The 19,379-nt window shown below is 55.4% G+C and overlaps 5 protein-coding genes across 5 annotated transcripts; 3 read left to right on the forward strand and 2 right to left on the reverse strand.

The window, feature by feature from the left end:
• Window positions 1-539: 539 nt before the first annotated feature.
• On the forward strand, window positions 540-4,215 carry M406DRAFT_292020 (uncharacterized protein; the record flags this gene model as incomplete). The annotated part of the gene is made up of 3 exons (XM_040919009.1): window positions 540-2,438; window positions 2,514-2,737; window positions 2,803-4,215. The coding sequence occupies 3 exons, from the start codon at window positions 540-542 to the stop codon at window positions 4,166-4,168; spliced, it is 3,489 nt and encodes a 1,162-aa protein (XP_040775783.1). The 3' UTR covers window positions 4,169-4,215.
• A 960-nt stretch (window positions 4,216-5,175) lies between these two features.
• Window positions 5,176-6,809, reverse strand: M406DRAFT_70665 (regulated by circadian rhythms/ proteolysis; the record flags this gene model as incomplete). Its single annotated transcript, XM_040925365.1, has 4 exons — window positions 5,176-5,359; window positions 5,690-6,322; window positions 6,416-6,459; window positions 6,711-6,809. 4 exons carry the CDS (start codon window positions 6,807-6,809, stop codon window positions 5,176-5,178), a joined length of 960 nt encoding a protein of 319 aa, XP_040775784.1.
• A 5,440-nt stretch (window positions 6,810-12,249) lies between these two features.
• On the forward strand, window positions 12,250-14,971 carry M406DRAFT_98346 (uncharacterized protein; the record flags this gene model as incomplete). The annotated part of the gene is made up of 5 exons (XM_040926400.1): window positions 12,250-12,271; window positions 12,919-13,040; window positions 13,131-13,493; window positions 13,557-13,618; window positions 13,649-14,971. 5 exons carry the CDS (start codon window positions 12,250-12,252, stop codon window positions 14,340-14,342), a joined length of 1,263 nt encoding a protein of 420 aa, XP_040775785.1. The 3' UTR covers window positions 14,343-14,971.
• A 266-nt stretch (window positions 14,972-15,237) lies between these two features.
• M406DRAFT_239657 (uncharacterized protein) lies at window positions 15,238-16,506 on the reverse strand (the record flags this gene model as incomplete). The annotated part of the gene is made up of 1 exon (XM_040916094.1): window positions 15,238-16,506. A coding segment is annotated over one exon (1,269 nt), but the record flags the coding sequence as incomplete, so codon positions are not given.
• Window positions 16,507-17,165: 659 nt separating this feature from the next.
• M406DRAFT_62108 (uncharacterized protein) lies at window positions 17,166-18,611 on the forward strand (the record flags this gene model as incomplete). Its single annotated transcript, XM_040924761.1, has 3 exons — window positions 17,166-17,256; window positions 17,329-18,463; window positions 18,587-18,611. The coding sequence occupies 3 exons, from the start codon at window positions 17,166-17,168 to the stop codon at window positions 18,609-18,611; spliced, it is 1,251 nt and encodes a 416-aa protein (XP_040775787.1).
• Window positions 18,612-19,379: the final 768 nt, after the last annotated feature.

A 19,379-nucleotide genomic window follows, 5' to 3' on the forward strand; every position in this document is an offset into this window, starting at 1 on the left:
CTATTAGACTAGGAAGGCACGGAAGAATATCTTACTCCACAGCAAGCCACGATCATAGTGACTCACTTGCTACATAGACTGACTTCGCCTTCCTCCAGATGGTAGACCCAATCTCGAGAGAGACCAATCTTTGCCTTTCCTCACTTGAGACGACACCTCCAACTTTTTGTTACTGATATATAGATCGGACCATCTTCGTGGAGAGCGGGCTCAGTTCATTTTCCCCCTTCTCTCCCTCTTTTTTTTCTGGCCCTCCAATCTTGCCACACGTTTATTTGGTGCGTTTTGGCTTTTTGTGTTTTTTCTTTCTTGGCGACTGCACAGCAGACTTTCACTTTCTACAATTTTCATCTACACGATCCCAACTCTAAAATTGTATCTCGACAACCCTAGACTACCAAGTCTATTTTACTTTCTCTACCTCAGAAGTCGCTGTATTTCAAAAAGCGCACAATCACAACACACTTTGCCCACTAGAACTTGCCACGATCACCCTGGATCTGGAACATCACCCATTCGCACCACACGCTTCTCTCACCATGGCTGAGGTTGAGACACCATCTGCCAGCTCGGCACAGTCCCATCCGTCCCAGAATCGGGGCGTCAGCTCAGCTTCGAGAAGAGCTAGGGTTGGTCGTGGAAGAGGTCGAGGGAGAGGTTCAGGTCATGGCAGGGGAGGGCACCTCCCCCACGCGAGCAGCCCTGCCGCCCCTCGTACGACAGAACAGGATGCAGGCTCGTCAGCAGAACAGAGATCTTCGACACCAGCGGACCAGCCAACGGGATCAGGGCCTCGGGGAGGCAGGGGTAGGAGAGGCGGGCGGGGACGGGGCAGGGGCGGAGGACACCTTGGACAAGACACTCAGATCGCTCCTCGGAGAACTTTCGGGGGACAGCTCACCTCAGCGGCCGAAGATGCGTCTACTCAAGAGACGCCAGGGCTGAGTGGTGAGGCTTCTGAGTTTGTGCCTGGCCAAGTACATCAGCAGAGGGTGCGGCCGTCAGCCAAGCCCAAGGAGACGCCGCAGCCGCGAGCAAGAAGAGCATCCAAGTCTGAGGCCCCAGACCTGACGACGCGGATCCATGAGGATATCGACAACGGCAAGTACGAGTGCGTAATTTGTTCCGGCGAGGTCCTGCGCACCTCGCGGGTATGGACCTGCACTCTGTGTTGGACTGTCACTCACTACCACTGTACCAAGAAGTGGTTCAAGAGTCAAATGGAGAACGACAAGCAGCCACAGGGTGCTGAGCCGACCTGGCGATGTCCTGGGTGTAACTCGAAGTTGACAGAAGATCCAGGTTCCTACCACTGCTGGTGCGGCAAGGAGATCAACCCGCGGTCGACACCAGGACTCCCACCACATTCCTGCGGACAGACATGCTCCAAACCTCGTGGCACCTGTCCACATCCCTGTGGCTTGATGTGTCACTCGGGGCCTTGTCCTCCTTGCACCCTGATGGGTCCTGTACAGCCTTGCTACTGCGGAAAGAATACATCACAGAAGAGGTGTATTGATACAGATTACACCAAGGGCTTCAGCTGCAACGAAGTCTGTGCAGACCTGCTGCCGTGCGGAGAACACGTTTGTCCCCAGAAATGTCATCCAGGAGTCTGCGGTGCCTGCGAGGTGATGGTCCCTTCAACTTGCTACTGTGGTAAGGAGACCAAGGAAATTCCTTGCGAGCAGCGAGACGACCTGGTCGAGTCTTTCAATTACGGACAGGTCCAAGCTCCGGAGCAACCAGAATGGTTCGAAGGCTCCTTCACTTGCCATGCACCCTGCACAAGAAAGTTCGACTGCGGCGTTCATCAGTGCCGGAAAGGATGCCACCCGCAGGATGAGGAAGCATCGCACTGTCCAAGCTCACCTGACGTTGTCACACACTGCCCATGCGGCAAGACGCCTTTGGGGGAGATCATGGCAGAGCCTCGACAGTCCTGCTCAGACAAGATCGAGCACTGCTCAAAGAAATGTGGTAAGACCCTTTCTTGCGGGCATCAGTGCCCAGATCTCTGCCATGTCGGCGCCTGCAGTCCTTGCTGGCAGAAGACGGATATAAAATGCCGCTGCAGCAGAACTACGGTGTCGACAATTTGCCACGGAGTGCCTCCAGAGGAGACAGTAAAGCCTGAGTGCCCTCGGGTGTGTCGAGCGGTCCTCAACTGTGGGCGACACTCTTGTGATGTCCGTTGTTGCCCTGGAGAGAAGAGGGCAGCCAAACGTCAGGCAAATAGGCGTCGAGCCGCTGGTCCGGCGCAAGAAGATGTGGAAGACGAACATATCTGCACAAGGACCTGCAACCGGCTGCTCAAGTGCGGCAAGCACTTTTGCCAGCAATTGTGCCACAAGGGACCGTGCCCAAGCTGCTTGGAGGCCATTTTTGAGGAAATCAGCTGTTCCTGCGGTCGCACCAGGCTTTACCCTCCCCAACCGGTATGTACACCTACATGTCTATCGAGGACGATACTATGGCTTGAGTTGTCAACCTGAAACTAATTCTATGCCAAGTGTGGCACGCAACCGCCGCAATGCCGGTTTCCTTGTACGCGTGCACGAGCCTGCGGACACCCTCAGGTGGAACATCAGTGCCATCCCGACGACGTAGAATGCCCCAAGTGCCCGTTCCTGGTCGAGAAGACCTGCATCTGTGGTAAGGAAGTCCTGCGCAACCAACCATGCTGGTTTGCAGAGGCTCGCTGTGGTCGGCCTTGTGGAAAGCGTCTCAAGTGTGGGTAGGTGATACATATGCCCCCAAGGACTATGGCTACGGATTTCAAGCGACTGACGTATCATATAGCACGCACTACTGCAACTTGCTCTGCCACAGAGGCGACTGCGAAGATGTGGGTGTGCCGGGATCCCACTGCACACAACCTTGTGGTAAGCCGCGTGAGTCTTGTGGGCATGAAGACCTCGATCAGTGCCACGCGCCATTCTCGTGCAAGGAGGAGAAACCTTGCCAGTCAGAGACATTCATCACCTGCGATTGCCAACGTCGCAAGCAAAAGGTCAAGTGTTTGTCTACACATCTTGACCCGCGGGGCCCACAGCGAGAGTCCCTTAAGTGCGACGAGGAGTGTCTACGCCAGAAGCGTAATCGTCAGCTCGCCGAAGCTCTCAATGTCGACCCGGATCATACAGATAACCACATCCCCTACCAAGACACCACGCTCAGGTTCTTCCGCGACAATACCGAGTGGGCTCAACAACAGGAGCGCGAGTTCCGCGTCTTTGCCGAGTCGAGCGCCAAGAACATGCGCTTCAAACCTATGAAATCTCATCAGCGACAATTTCTGCACGCGCTTGCGGAGGACTATGGTCTCGACAGCGAGAGCCAAGACCCAGAGCCTCACAGGCACGTCAGCATCTTCAAGGGCCCTCGGTTTGTCTCGCCGCCGCGGAAGACGCTGATGCAGTGCTTGCGCCTTTTGAAGGCAACGGCGCCCTCTCGAGTAGCGGCACCAGCGCCTCCTCCCCCGAGCAAGCCATCTCAGCAGCCATACAACGCCTTCCTGCTCACCAAGCCAAGGTTCGGCCTCACGTTGGAAGAGGTTGACCAGGCTCTCAAGGCTGACCTCTCGAGTGCGACCTCATCGAACCCGGGTCTCACCTTCACAACAAGCTTCCTCCCCTCCGAGGAGGTCCTTGTCAAGACTACCACCAAGACAACCGTAGCGAGCATCACCTCCGGCACGCTCAACCCGCCCCAGCTCGAAGCTCTGCTCACCGCCCTCAAGCCCAAGCTCGCCAAGGCTATCGGCGCCCATGGCGTCGCCGCCGGCGTCATCCTCTGCGTGGCGGACACGGCATCGTCGAACATTGTTCGCCGCGAGGGCAGCGACGGCGGTAACGGCTCGGCGGGCGGCTGGAGCACGGTCGCGAGCCGGGCGGCGGCACGGCCTAGGCAGTGGGCACCCGCATCGGTCGTCGAGCCTAAACAGACGGGTTTTGTTGCGCTGAGGAGGCTTGGGATGAAGAAAACCCAGCCACAGCAGGAGAAGAAGGAGGAGGAGGAGGGAAAGGAGGGGGAGACAGCGCAGAAGGAAGCCGAAGTAAGCGAGAAGGTGAAAGCCGACACACTGCCTGTGCAGAACTTGGTGGGTGAGGAGGACTCGGAGGCGGGGCCGGCGAGAGCTGATGAGGGCGAGAGTGACGGACTGTGAGAAACTTTATTTTATTTGCCCTTCGCAATGCCACCGCTGTTCTTCTCATTCGCCGGTAAGAGTGAGGCGCATGGTGTAGGTAGAATTTCGTATGCTTGAAACGGCACGGTTTCGAGACCTTTCAACCGTCACCATAGCTCGGAACTCTGGGGACCGAGGCTATCGAGGGCTCACTCCGCTTATGATGATGCTCCAGGGCCAGCTCATATGGCCTCTGATATATTGGGAATGGAGGAAGAAGGAAAGGAGGCGGACCCAAAGAAGAAGAAAAGACCAAATTCGACCAAACAGTTTCTTCATGAATCTGCGCCCTAATCTTGCACATAATCTCCCGAAGAATGCAAAGAGGTCTCACTCTCACAGCACCCTCTTACCAAGTCAGCAGTACGAGCCTCTCTCTATCCTTACTTTTCATACCTCCTTTCGCCCATCTCTCCTAGCCCGTTGCCTTCTACAGTGTCCGAACACAAGTCAGTACTTCCCTCTACAGAATCGGTACCTAGACAATACGAGGTCCGTATCCGTATCGCTTGATAGCGACCTTGAACCATACACCCTCTCACAAATGCAAGGACTAAACATGAGATGGTCTTGTGGATACGTCTTTTGGGAGGGGGGGGGGATCGGGGGAGGAAGCCTTTGCAGGAAGGAAGAAGGAAAAATCATTAGACATATTTGAATTTAGGTAGCTACATGATCGAGCTCGTCATAAGGGGGTATCTTTATCAAAAGCACGCCTCCACCCATTCCACTGCGCAAAGCAGAAGCTTGCCGTCCACAGCTCGCGGCTGCAACCGAGTGACGGGCCGAAGTTTAAGTCGAACCCCCCCCCCCTTCACTATTGTGTAGTCCAGAGAACACAAGACAGAATCCTACCCAAAGACTTTCCCACAAGTCCTCATCAGATGACCCTTCCCAGGACCGATGCAACAACCCTCACGGGATCACCACTACTGCGCCCCCAACATGAGTGCCACACCTCCACCCCTTCTTCCCCCGGGGGATCCCTACTTCTGCTTCTTCTCGGGTGGTGTGGAGGGGTACTCCTGCGTGACCGACGCGATAAAGTCGGCAATAGACTCAAAGTAGCCGTCCTCGAGTACGCTCGAGTTGTGGTCGCCGTTGGGGAGCGGCTTGAAGATCTTGTTGGGTGCTTGCGATAGCTCGTAGAGGCGGCGCATGTGATTTGGACTGGGTGGCCAAGAAGAGGTTAGTGTGGGCCATCTACTGTGAGACATGCATGTCATGCATGGGTTGCTGCATGTTACTACTGAGGTAGCACGACAAAAGTCGTATTGTGGGCAGAATGATAAGAGAAGACCAGAAACCCCCCCCCCCCAAAAAAAAAATTCACCGCTTTCGGAGGAACGAATTTGCCTCCCCCCCCCCCCGGCCCCAAACTGGGGGGTTGGTTTGGTTTGGTCATGTAGCAGTTTCCGTTCTAGAAGCTATCCAAAGGGGAGGGGAGGGTGCTGAGTGATAAGAAGAGGGTCGGGGGGGGGGGGGGGTCGCGCAACTCACGGTACGATCTCATCCTGCAGGCCAGAAAGGAACAGGATGGGCACCTTTGTGATTTGTGGTATGATGGAATCGCTCGGCCAGACCTGGTGGCACAGCAGGGAGAGATACTTTGCTGGCGGAAGGACGGAGGGAATCAGCTTCCGCATGGAGAGAAAAGTATTCTCCAGAATCAAGCCAACGACGTGTTTCTGGTTCTCCGCAACGAGTTTGATGCTGACGGCTCCACCCAGGCTCTGCCCATAGACGATCAGCTTGTGGTCGCTGGTCTCTGCCCTCTCGCGGAGGTAATCGAGGGCAGTCTGCGCATCGTGGCAGATGCCCGATTCGCCAGGCTCGCCGGTGGACAGGCCGTAGCCTCGGTATTCGAGCATGAAGACATTGCAGCCCGTGAGGTTGATGAGCATGCGAGCGATGGGCACCCGGTGTCCAATATTGCCAGCATTCCCGTGGAACATCAAGACGGTGACGTTGGAGTTTCGCCCCGACCTTGGGCCTCGAATGTAGAAAGCTGATAACTTCTCCCCATCGCCCGTCGGTATGACCAACTCTTCAAAATCCTGGATGCCGAATTGCGAAGGGTTCGGGACGTCGGTTCGAGCATTTGGGGGCATATGCGACGGGTAAATCAGGGCTCTATGCGGATGAGCATTGCCATGTCAGTCATACGGTACGAACTAGGGCGCCACTCGGACTGCGACCCAAGAAAGGGAAGGCCGGACAACTCACTTTTGCTTGAAGTAGAGGAGGGATGTGAGAACAGCAGCAACGCCCTTGGATGTGACGAGATTAGCCAAGTCCCTCAGGTCGCGCCTCAGGTCGTCCGCAAAGGAACAGCGCATTCGGAGAGGTAGGAGCCCCGAGAAGAAGGAGGAGGAGGAGGAGGAGGAGGTATGACGCCGGGCTGGCGGACGACGACATAGGAGCCTCGACTTTGGGGTGGGGGGTGGTGAGGGGACCAAAAGAAAAAGCAGGCAGGGAGAAAATAGATTCAGGACATGACGAAGGAGGCAGTATGCCTTACAGTCGAGGCAATGGCCGGTAGTCGCATCCACGAGGCGGCAGTGCCGAGGAGCGAGACGGTTGACTCGACAAGAGTCTGGGATGGAGGAGGGGAGGACATAGTAGGTAATTAAAAAGAAGAGAAGGGGAAAGGGGAAAAGAAAAGACAGGGGGGAAAGTATGAGTAGTAGAGAGAGTGTGTAAGACAGGGACACCAACGGGGGAGGTTGTACTGTCGAAGCAGGAGTACTAGGCGAGAAGGGGGAAAGGAGGGGGAGGTTGTGCGTGCGTGCGTGCGTGCGTGCGTGCGTGCGTGCGTGTGTGTGTGTGCGGTGCCTTGGCTTCGGATGTACGATGCAGTGCAGTTTGTTTGAGGGTCCCGACCCTCACTGTCCCCTCTGGTACTTTGTACTCTGGCAGGTCTGTGCTTTGTTGCTGGTCCCGTCTGGTCGGTCTCGCTCGATCTGGTCTGGGGGCAGAAGAGGAGGAGGAGGAGGAGGGGAGGAGGAGGAGACAGGGCGCAGACAGGGACAGGCCAGCACAGACAGGCAGGCAGACAATACTGCTTGATCTGTACTTTTTAGAGAAAGAGGAGACAAGCCAGAGGCAGATCGTCAGCCAGGATTGCCAAGGCCCCGTTTTTTCCCAAGGACGGGCTGTGAGATGAGGGGGAAAGTCGAGAGAGCTCTGGGTTCAGCCGAAAGGCTCCAGGGTTTCGAGATGCAAGATGCACGATGCAAGATGCAGATTACACGGTCGGGCCAGGCCAGGCGCAGTTGGCAGGTGTGGCAGGGAATCCTTTGGTGAGAACTTAGGCACTTGGGCCCTTAGCTAAGCATCCACAATGCATCACCTGCTGGGGGACGACGACTTGACACAGGGCAGCGGCACAGCAGTGCGCTGAGAGGTCCACTATGGTTCCAGCAGCAGGCAAGCCCCCTGACACTGCCGTCCCCACTAACAGCTTCAGGGGGGGTCGGTCGGGTTCGTTTTCTGCGAAGGGCTTGCTCACGTCTCAGAGCTGGGTGTATGGGTAGTACTATTCCGCCCTACTGTCCTCTTGTAATAACCCGGCACTACGGTACCGTAGTACGTACTACTTGTACGCCGGGTTGTGAATCAGACTCCGTATCCCGAATAGGAGATGTACCTCCTCTTCCTTTCCTCCTGCCTCTAAGTGGTGTCTTTTTCTCCCTTTCTCTTCCTCCCCCCCCAACCCCCGTCTCAGCTCCTTGCACCACGGGAAGACGTGACGACGCCCCCGGCGCACACCGCCGCATTGGGCAGTTGATCAAACTCGGACGCCCGAAGCATGAACTGACTGGGTCGGTCTCCGGCTTTTTACTCAAATATCGCCACGCGAGATCCTTTGCCTTGTCGACTCTTTGTCCAGGTCACAAGAAAGTTGAGATCGAGTTCACATGGGTTCTCGAAGGGGGAATACGTGCCGACGTTACTCCCTCCAAAGACGAAACACCCCCAGTGGGCTGGTGCTGTTCGTGATAGAAGAAGTGGGTCTTGTTCCGCATTCTTTTTTGTTTCTGGAACAAAAACACCCTGCTGCCGATCTTCCCAGGCTGCTTGTATATACGTGGTACTATAATACATGGTAATGATTCAATGAACAACACAAAAAGGAAGACATATCTTTTTTCTTCTTTCGGTACAAGCCACCCCATGATCGGACAAAGCACCAGGCGGATTGAGAAACAAAGGCCGCATATATGCAGGATGGATAGTGTCCTGGCAAAAGTAAAGAGGTCAGCTTGGATTCAAGCGAAGGAAGATCCGTTGGCTGACATCTGCTCTTGAGTCGACGTCATGCCCCTTCCCCGGGCACTTTTTGTTCCTTTTTCTATTGTCTTTCTTTGCCTTCCTCTCGTCTTTCCTTTTTCTCCCTTCCCACTGCCATAGTCTGTATGGTAGGAGCCTAGAGTCCACCAGAAGTGGATGGTGATTGATGGGACAGTTGGCAGAGTGGAGTGCATTCTGCAGGTCACGGGCTTCAACGTACGGGCTGAAGATCATGTCCTAGACACCACAAGTCTATCTCTGCGTCAATCGTGGGATGGGGAAGTGGTGAAATCCAGTGGTTGGTAAGGCTAAACAACAACAAAACAAGAACAAATAAAAGTCGCACATAAACAACATCCTCACCTCTTACTAGCAGCACAAAAGTTATCCATCTAAGGGCTTGATGGGCTTCATCGTATTGTGATGGCTCAATGAGCATCGATGGGGGCCCACCAGGCGGGTATCTAATAAGGCTAAGATCATATTTGATGTGACAAACCCACAAATTATGCTGATTCATCGCCGTCGCCATTTGATACAAGTCGCTACGGCACCTTCGGGTTCGGAGCCTTTTCCTGGTGCACGACCTGAAACGCCCATCCCTGCGCGTCCCAGCATCGTCGTCTCTTCTCATCCCACCAGCCCTCGTCGGCCGGTGGACCTTTTCACCCGAGATTCACCATGTTCTCATTGGTGAAGAGGCTCGTCTTTGACAGCATACGGCGGAGAAAGGGGCCAGACGTCGATTGGATCTTGCGCCTTGGGCGTCGAACTAGAAGAGGGTGAACATCACCCAGCTTTTTGGGAGTTGGAAGGAGCCTCTTTGATATGGTGAGACTGCTTCGACTGTCCGGTCTCTGGACGACTCCAGAGGTCTGAGTCAACAGTGCGCCACCGGCGTCTTTTCTGACAAATTGGGACATCGGAGGAATGAACCCTTCCTCGCTGCTGGCTATCTCCTCGCTATCATTTACTGACCTCGAGTGCCCGCCCTTGGCTCAGGACGGACGACGCAGCATCATCATCCTCATCCTCATCATCATCATCATCAGTCATCTTGCGCGCCTCAGACGACATGCCCTGTTCATCACTTCTGGGTCCGCCCTGACTTCGGCAGCTGTGTCTTTCTGAGATGAGGGTAGCAATCTCACCCATTGGTTCATTCGGTACACGCAATCTCGCGGGCCACATCATGCTCATCCGCGAGGCGAGACTTTGGATAGACGAGGTGAGACACTGCTGGCACCAAGCACGCGAGATTCGAAGAGGTGATGTCGACCCTGTGAGCAATCTCTTGTGCCTTTACTCTTTTACTTCTCTGCCTCTCCCTCTGCAAGACCAAGAATGCGTCTTCAATTCCCATTATGATTGTGTTATACATTTGAATAAATCTGCATATGTATATGTATACCTCCTTCCCTCCATTCCATCTAGCTGTTCTGCACTGTGGTCGAGGAGTCGGCATGCAATATGTGATGACACTATATGTACGAATCGCCCGCATTCGTCGTTCAAGTTCATCATGATGCTGTGTGGATGTCCGCAGATCTTGCCCACGCGTCGATGGGCTTGAGGGCCAAGTTGTCTCATCAATATCGGCCGTGGACCAGGCATGGTTTGAAGGGGTGTTTGTTCTCTGATTGCTTGTTCTCTTGTTCTCAAAGAACCCGATCGCGGTCGTTTTGATCGACTTAAAAGCACCCTGAAGATCCCTCTTCCTCCCCATGAAAAGAGGAGCCAGCAAGAGTTGATATATATAGAAAGTCCATTCATCTAATTGTCTACGTTCACGCCCCTACACACTGGATCTGGAGGTGGCATGTCGTCTTTAATTAGACTCGGCAGAGCACGCGTTTGATGCGTTTCGCCCTAGCCTCGAAGGAGCTGGAGGGGGTTGTCCCCCAGCTCAAGGAAGCGCTATTGTGCATCACCTAGCCGCCAGGGGTCCCAGGTTGCCAGGGGCACCCACTGTACGACACAGTGTAGTGTGCTACACGAAGGGGGCCAAGGCAGTACTATTTGATAATAGTCTACTACTATGGCATGGGACACGCGTTGAGAGGTCAATTGTGCTACTGAGCATGACAATTACTGGAGAAGCTGATGCAATGAGATCTTCGTCTGACGCCCAGGAGAAGTGGGAAGGAGGAAAAGCAGAAAGAAGACAGAAAGAAAAGGCTGGTGCTCGGAGAAGTCCCACTGGGGGCATGTGTTGTCTCGACAGGACCCTCCCTAAGGTGGTTTCTATGGCTGTCATCACTGGGACCACGTCAAGCTTGCAGCACGGCTTAGACCCTCCTCTCGCCCATTCCTGTGCTTAGTGTCATTCCAGACCGAGCGTGAACCGAACGCCCCCTCTCTCCCTCTTGGGTCAAATGCAGGAAACAGAATCTCTCAAAATAATTTTCAGAATCTCTCAAAATAATTTTCTTGGTGAAGACGGAAGATTTCAGTGGAAAGTTTGTAGTCGTTTGTAAAGCAAGCGTCTACATAGTACAGGGTGGACAAGGTTTGGTGGCTGTTGAATATACGAACTGGGGTACTACTATGCACTTACTTACTGGGGACAAGGCGACAGGGTGTACAGTAAAGACTTAGTATGTATGAGGATGGGGGGGGGGGCGTGATCCGGAGAGGGGGCGTGTGGTATTAGGTGGTACTCAGGACTCGTCGTTCGCCCTCCTGGTCTCCATGGCAAGTTGACGTGCATGACAACCCGGGCAACGCAGAAATTTCTGCTTCTTTTCAACCTGTCAACATTGACCCTGGAACCTGGACCAGTCCACGACCAAACACCTTTTCCGAAGACATCCTTGGAGCTTCTGTGCTTGGTTTGTCTCTTATCAGAGTCACAAGGGAAAGCCACGCCAGTTTTAACCTCCAAAAAGCGAGATCGCATGAACGTTGCAAGGTTTCCCTCGCTCTTGCCTTGTCGCGACCCCACCCCCGTCCTCCGCCAAGCAGCAACGAACGCACCGTGCGTGTGGTAGTGTGTGAGAGAAAGACGAGGAAGGGAAAGAAAAAGAAAAGAAAATCGTGCCAGCTTCCTTTTGGCGCGCATCCAGATCTTTTCATTTATTCCTTCAGCTTCCAGTCAACAACCGTCCAGGGCCAGCCAACCGTTGCTTGCCCATTCGCGCCGTGTATCTATTCTTTCATCCAGGGTCTCATCCGTTGCCGCCAGGAACCAATCCTCACGCAGCACTCGTCCTCTTGCAGGGCGACAAAAATAAAATCCCCCCAGCACTTGCAGCGTCGCGCGTCACCGACGACACCTGAGAGAGCGCAGCTACAGCCGCCCCCGACATAGCAAACTTGGTGTGCGTACTGTTGTGCTACTTGTGTGTTGTTGTTGTTGCTGCTGCAGCAACCGAGACAAACTCTCACAGGCAGGCATTGTTCTTCATCACACGGTGCTATCTGTGGCGAAGGTCATCGTCATTTCGGCGCTTTCTTGACGATCGCACCTGGAGCCAAGAAGGACGAAAAAGCATCACGGATCGGAACGCTTGCAGATCGCCTGCAGGCTAATACAAAGGTCGAGCCGAGGAGGCAAAAAGAGAGGAGCGCGTCCAGTCAAATAGCAACACGCTTCGGCCGTCATCCGCTGCATACCTCAAGAACCGCGTGCCAATCAACCATCCCGCCCACACACCACAGCAAAGCCCACTGCATAACAGAGAGCCAGCGTCGCGACCATAATCAACACAACCGGTTTCTTCCCTGCCGAGTCCAGTCCAGTCCATCCCAGCCCAACTGTCGTCAAGATGGTGAGCTTCCAGTGCGAAGGTAAGCCGTTACCACCCAACGTCCAGAGTCACGATATCTTTTTTTCCTTCTTCCATCCTCCCCTCAGCAAGCGAGCCCATCACCAGACCAAACAGGTTGCCCTCTTGTTATCACCTGATTTTGTTCTAGTGTCACTACCTCTTGTGGCATGCTGGGCTTTTCTTGCTGGTCTCGTTTATCGCCAATCCTCCCCCCGGGGTGGGGAGGAACCTCTATGTACTTCTTGCTACACACACCCCACCTCCATCACATCCTCCCCCCCCGGTTGTCCATTCCCGCCCAGCCAGTCCCCTTCCAGCCTTGAAAGTGTGCATCATCTTGCCCTGCAGTCCAATGTCATGCCGATGCCTGACCTTTGATGTCACACCTTGTCGCATTCCCGTCGCCCCAGTCCTCCCCTCCAGCTGCCCCTTTCCGTCTTGAGGCAATGTCTCTGTGCTAAGAGCTGTGCTATGACAATCCCAATTCCAATATATCCTTTCCCAGACACACACACCACAGAGACATACACACGCTCCCACCTCGGGACACGCCACCACCCCTCGGGCTTCATGTCACACCCTTTTTACCCAGAGTCCCTCCCTTTCCTGCTTCTCGACTACTAGACTCCCAAGCTGACCTCTCTCGTCTCTTCTCCCCAAACGCAGCCTGCGGAGATGTCCTAACCAAGAAGAAACTCGATCCTCACCGGAATCGTTGTCGAGCTGCCACATTCACTTGCATTGATTGCATGGTCCACTTCTACGGCACCGATTATCGCTCTCACACGGTATGATGACGCCTATCGTTACGCCCGAGGGTCATACAATGACGGAGGGACCAGAACCCCGAGACTAATTAGCTTTCTTCTTTCCCCTAGAGCTGCATGACAGAGGAACAGAAATACCAAGGCGCTCTCTACAAAAACAAGAAAGCGAAAACCACAGACCGCATCACAACGTCTGTGCAGAACAACAACAATTACAACAGTAACAATAACGACACCAATAGCAACGGTAACAATAAGGACAACATGGCCCACCGAGCATACGTCGAGGAGGTGCCCGACTACGACGGGTGGGAGAAACCTGCCAACCCGCCACCGCCAGCGCCCAGCCCACCGCCGGCCAATGATTTCAACGTCTTCGAATACATGGTGAACCCAACCCCAACTGCGTCCGCCGTTGCACTACCCACAGCTCTTGGTCCTTCGGAAGCAGCCCCCAGCGAGCAGAACCAGCTCGTCCGTTTCGAAGAGCCCAAACCTCTTGATGATCTCGACCTGGAAATGATGGCAGACGACGAGGCTATGATCTCCTACGGCACAGGTCCTATACTCGGCGTCACCTTTGAGACACCCTTGCCCAGGTCCGCCAGGGAGCGCAAGAGGTCAAACAGAGACGGCAAGAAGGACAAGAAGAGAAAGCGACTCCACATTGACACCCATGACCTCGAGATGACAGATGCGCCGGGCCTCCACACCGGCCTCACGGGCGGCATGTCCAAGATGTTGAGCCGGCCTCAAACGTTACCGTCGCCTGACTACTCAGGATCTGGCGGAGAATTCGGCGAGACGCCCGCCAGTCCCCTGAAGAAGTCCAGACATTCCAAGCACCACCGGTCCAGCCGCCCGGTGAGCGGCATCGGCAACAACATCATGTCCATGCTCACCAACTCGGGGACCTCTAACAACCCGACCAGCAAGGCCAACAAGCGCAAATCCATGGTAAGCACCACGACAACCTCCAGCAAGAAGCGCCACTCCCACCACCGGTCCAGGCACCTAGAAGGCGCCAAGGAACCAAGGCTCCTGGAATACAAGAGCGAATCCACGCACGAGAGGGACGGACACCGGAGCGGAGCTGGCCCCATGGTTGTCTTTGGCCAGCGTGCCGACCTGTTCTTCAGCATGGTCAACAAGGGGCCCGAGAGTCAGCGCGGCTGCAGCTTCAACAAGGCGCTCAAACGCTTCCACCGCGAACGCAGCGGGGCGGGCAATACATCGCCGAAGCCCCTGGAGGAGAAAGAGCTTTTCAGGTCGTTGCGAATGAAAAGAAACGATAGGGGAGAGATCGTACTATTCTCAGTCTGACCTGACGATTGGTACGAGAGAGTGATCGAGCGAGAGTGCGACCTTGCAACAAGTTCTGAGCATACATGGTTGGTTACTTTTGCATACATCTTGACGACGGCGTTCCCGGATCCGACTTGATTTGATGTGACGCGGAGTTCATGGTGCCAAGTGGTTACGCAATAATGATACCTTGATACGTTGTGCTCTTGGTTGTTTTAAGTTGGGTATATGTACTGTTTGGGCTGCATGAGGACAGAGGAAGAGAAGTACACGACGGCGGCGGCGACGACGATGACGACGACAACAACAACAACAACAACAACGACAACGGGCGTCGTCTACAGCGTTATACCTGAGGGGAGAGTAATCATCATGAAGATCGATCGATTATCCCCTGGCCACATGAATGTGGATGGAAACATGTCTTTCCCTTCATCCCCCGGACAACCACGTCCGGTCTCTTTTGTCTGTATTCTGCTACTGGTGGAAAGAAGAGTGGGCTTAATGGATTCTGCTCCTTCGGCTGGACTACCTGAGGGCACATAGAGAGCAGGAAAGAGGGGGGCCCAAGGCTTGCTACTATTCGATTCCGATGCTGTCTTTACACACAAAGCTTACTTGTCAAGCATATATGAAAGTTCACATCGTCTTGTTGATGACATCCACAGTCTATACTCTGCTCTCTCAGCCGTGCATACATATGTGATGATGTATTGTGGTAACAGTGATAGCCTCACTGCCACCGTGTAGTCCGTCTGTTCTCACTTCCGGTCAGGCCCTTGCATACAGAAACTTTTCAATATCATCTGGACCACGCACCATAAATTCAATTTCCTCCAACAGACCACGAGGTGGTATTGATGCCTGAAGAGGGGGGGGGGGGGGAAAGAAAGATAAACTACAGTCAAACTGCCCTCAACGGCAATATATGTTGCACCATCACCTCTCGCCTACACAAGGGACACTCAGGCTTCTCCCGAACCCAGTCCCCAATGCACGTCCAGCAAAAGACGTGCCCGCACCCCGTCGCCGCCGGATCCTTGAGCTCCTCCAGGCACAGCGTACACTTCCTCTGCGACGACCCCTTGATCCAGCCCAGAAGTTGATTGTCGCTCAGGTCATACCTCGCTGCGCCGCCGCCGCCACCGGCGCCATCATCCGCCCGTGATGACCACCCCTTGGGCACAGGCGTGTGTGCCATCGCTCCGATCGCTGCTCGACTGCGCCGCCCGCCCGGTGTGCCTGTGTTGAGGAGCAGGTCGTTGTTCACGCTGTAGCTGAGCTCGTTCAGACTGACATCCATGGTATCACCACCACCACCACCACCAGGCCCAAAGGCCCTCTCCCGAATCACGGCCTCAACACCGGCTTCCTCCTCACCAAGCCCAGCCAGGGTGGCCCGCACATGCAGATACCCCTGCACCGCAAGCTGGACCACAAGCAGCACGCCCAGCACCTCATAGCCGCCCCTGCCGTCGGCGCCGGCAGGGTGCTCGGGCAGCCTGCGCGTGAAGACATACCGCAGGCCCGTCAGGCGCTTGGACAGGGAGTAGTACGCGCCCGAGAAGTAAAAGGCGGCCAGCACAACGGCGTGGATGTGGGCGCCGGAGGTGAGGCTGGTCAGGTGGGCGAGGAGGTAACGGCCGGCGCGGTACTCGAGGGTGGTCTTTGGAGGGGCGTGCGGATTCCCTTTGCTGTTGTGCTGATGATGGTGGTGGTGGTGGCGTCGGCGGAGGACGGCGAGGCGGGCTTCGAGACGGGCGCGCAGGCGGGCTCGGACGGCGGGGAGGGCGCGCGAGAGGAGATAGGGGAGGAGGGCGGACAGGGCGATATAGGCTGACCGGCGGCGGAGGGAGGGTAGTCTTGGGCCGCCGGCGGCTGCTGTCGTGGTTTGTTCTGCGTCCTTGTCGCCGCTGCCACTGCTTGCGGAGGGGGCCTCTACCTGGACTAGGTCGCAGTACTCCTCGCCCAGGGTTCGGTTGCCGAGGAGGGTGGTCAGGCACAGGTACAGCAGGTCGCCGGCGGTGCGACTCTCGTTGGCCCAGGCGTGGGAGGAGCGGGCGCCGAGGAGGCGGCGGTGGAGGTCGAGGAGTTGGTTGGTGAGGAGGCCCTGGAAGTAGGCGTCCTTTTGGTGGGCACGAATGATATCTGGCGCGGTGGCGAAGGGGAATGGGGAGGAAGTTGTCGAGGCCGTCCGTCGCGCTGGTGTTGAGGGGGCCATCTTGTGATGCTTTCTTTTTTTCTTTCTTGGGGTGGACTCTCCTCTCCACATTCTTGTTGTTAGAAATTGATCCACAATAGATCGCCCATGAATGGAGACTAGAGAAAAGAAAGCCAAAAATGTGATGGTATGTTGAAAGGTGAAGGTCAGCTTCGAGAGGATAGTAGTAATAACACAAGAAGAGCATTGTAACGATAAGTGACACTTGCCTCGGCTGTCAGTGAGCAGAGGCGCTGGGGGGGGGGGGGTTGTCACTGATCCACTATACTGAGCTCTAGGCAGGGGATGCTCGGCCACTGCCGGACAATGACGCGCGACCCCTAAAATTATGTGGCTCCTTTTTCCCCCCCCCCCTACGACAAGCTCCAAATTGTGACCCTACTACTTAGTACTTACTCACTGCCTAAGTACTATGGGTACACGTACACCTACTATTCTGCGCTCTAGGGATGAAGATCAAGCCTCGACCTGAACTGCGCACACCACAACCCAAACACCCACTATTTGAGGTGCGCCGAGGGGATTTGTGGGCGAACCATCCGAAACACTTTCTTCTTCTTTATAATTCATGTACTCAATCGCAGACGAGACGACAATAGGAGGACACACAGGCTGGCAGAATGGACGGCGACCCGGCGGTCGAGCCGCAGCTCGACTCTTTCAGCCTCACTTTTCCCCTTCCTTACCGCGTCGCATTTATCGTGGTTCTTGGTGAGTCGAGATTGGCGCATGCATAACCCAACAATCGGAGATCTTTCCATGCGTACTGACCCAGAGGCGCAGCCGTCTGGGGATGGGGCATCAACCTGCACTACCTCCATGACCGCAAGATCGACGTGCCCTCGCTCATCCGCTACCCATCACGACCGTCCGCCTCGCATCCACCCCACCACCTCTCCACGTACCGTCTCGCAGCCGTCCTGTCCGCGACGTTCGCCCTCTCGATCGTCACCTTCTGGCTCTTCTCCCACCGCAACCCGGCCCTGGTTGTCTACTACGACTGGATGCCCATGACCTACCTCGTCGTCCTCGCCATCCTCTTCGCCCTCCCCCTGCGCTCCTTCTCCCTCAGCCACAGCGGCCGCAGCCGCCTCCTCGCAACCCTCAGGCGCGTCAGCATTGGTGGGCTTGCGCAGGCCGCCGACGGCAAGTTCGGCGACATCCTCCTGGCTGATGTGCTCACGTCGTACGCCAAGGTCATGGGCGACCTGTTTGTGTGCATCTGCATGATGTTCTTTCACGGCGCCACCGGCAGCGCGACCGACCGACCGGACAGGAACTGCGGCGGCCGTGTGCTGGTGCCTCTGATCATGGCCACGCCGTACCTGATCCGCCTCCGCCAGTGCCTCATCGAGTACGTCCGCGTGCGCCGCGCCCCCTACAAGGAGAGCGTCGGCTGGGGCGGGCAGCACCTGGCCAACGCGACCAAGTACGCGACCTCGTTCCCCGTCATCATCTTCAGCGCCCTGCAGAGGAACCTGCCCGACACGCCCGCCTACGATGCCCGCCGGACGGGGCTGTACCGCGCGTGGGTCGCCGCGTGCCTGGTGAACAGCCTGTACAGCTTCTACTGGGACGTCGCCAAGGACTGGGACCTGACGCTGTTCTCGGGCGCCAGGGAGCGCAACGCGCCGGACCACGCCGTTGGGCTGCGGAGGAGGCTGCTGGTCGGCAACGGGCCCCCGACCTACTACATGATCATCGCCATGGACCTCATGCTGCGCTGCACGTGGTCGCTGAAGCTCAGCCCGCACCTGGACCACATCTCCGACTTTGAGGCCTCCATCTTCATCATTGAGTTCCTCGAGGTGTTCCGGCGCTGGGTCTGGATCTTCCTGCGTGTCGAGACCGAGTGGCTGAGGAACACGCACACGGGGCTAGAGGTGGATGATATCCTGTTGGGCGACTACCAGGGGAAGTACGAGGACGAAGATTAAAGAGGTCGTCTCCTCTCAACAAGTGCTCCAGGGACAAGGCGTATGCTAGTGTTTTGTTGGCGGCTATCTTTTTTATCCTTCTGTGGGTGACTAGACGGAGTGAGATACATGGGCCGGAACTTTGGGTGATTCTTTTCTTCTTTTTTTCTTCTTCTTGGAAATGCAGTGGTCATGTTGCATGTGGTGGGTGCATCGGGAGTGATACCAGGCTTTGCGACTGGCCACCGGGTGAGAAGGAGTTCAAGGAGCATATTCTTTGTTTTTTTCTTGGTGTTATCGGTGATAGAAAATAATACCAAAGTCAGTCAGTCAGTTTTCCCTTTACCTCCTACCCCCGGGCCATTAGATGCCGTGCTGTCTCTATGCCCGCTCAGTCTGCGACTTGTCAGCAGTTTTCAGAGAGTGGCCCTTGGCGGTTCCTCGTCAACCAACGCGATGTATTAAGGTTTGTCACTCACGATATGACCAGAAGCAAATCAAGCACACGTGACTTCTTTGAGCTCGTGAGTGATGGCGATGCGATGGAATAATGGGAGCATCGACGTCGTAATGCTGGGTAGGTGATATCCCACGTCCATGCTTACAATGCTCGCTCTCGCTCTCTGTGTGTGTGTGTGTCTTCTAGGTTAGTGTACAACAAGAATTCAAACCCTCCTTCAATGCCAGGACTAGGTTTGAGATGAATGGCTTTGTCCGAAGAAACGTACTATGCAAGCGTCAATGACGCCAGCATGAACGCAGCACAGGCGTCGCTCCGTCTCACCGCAGCAACAAATTCCAGTTGCAATATCTCAAAGCCTTTCTCTTGATCAAGCATACGCCAATTCTTGAAGTTCCTTTGCGCAACGCTGTTTTCCCCCCTTCTTCTCTTTGTTTGTGGAGGCTGAGATGGAGTGA

This window comes from Cryphonectria parasitica (assembly GCF_011745365.1).
Source record: "Cryphonectria parasitica EP155 unplaced genomic scaffold M406scaffold_5, whole genome shotgun sequence".
Lineage (NCBI taxonomy): Eukaryota > Fungi > Ascomycota > Sordariomycetes > Diaporthales > Cryphonectriaceae > Cryphonectria > Cryphonectria parasitica.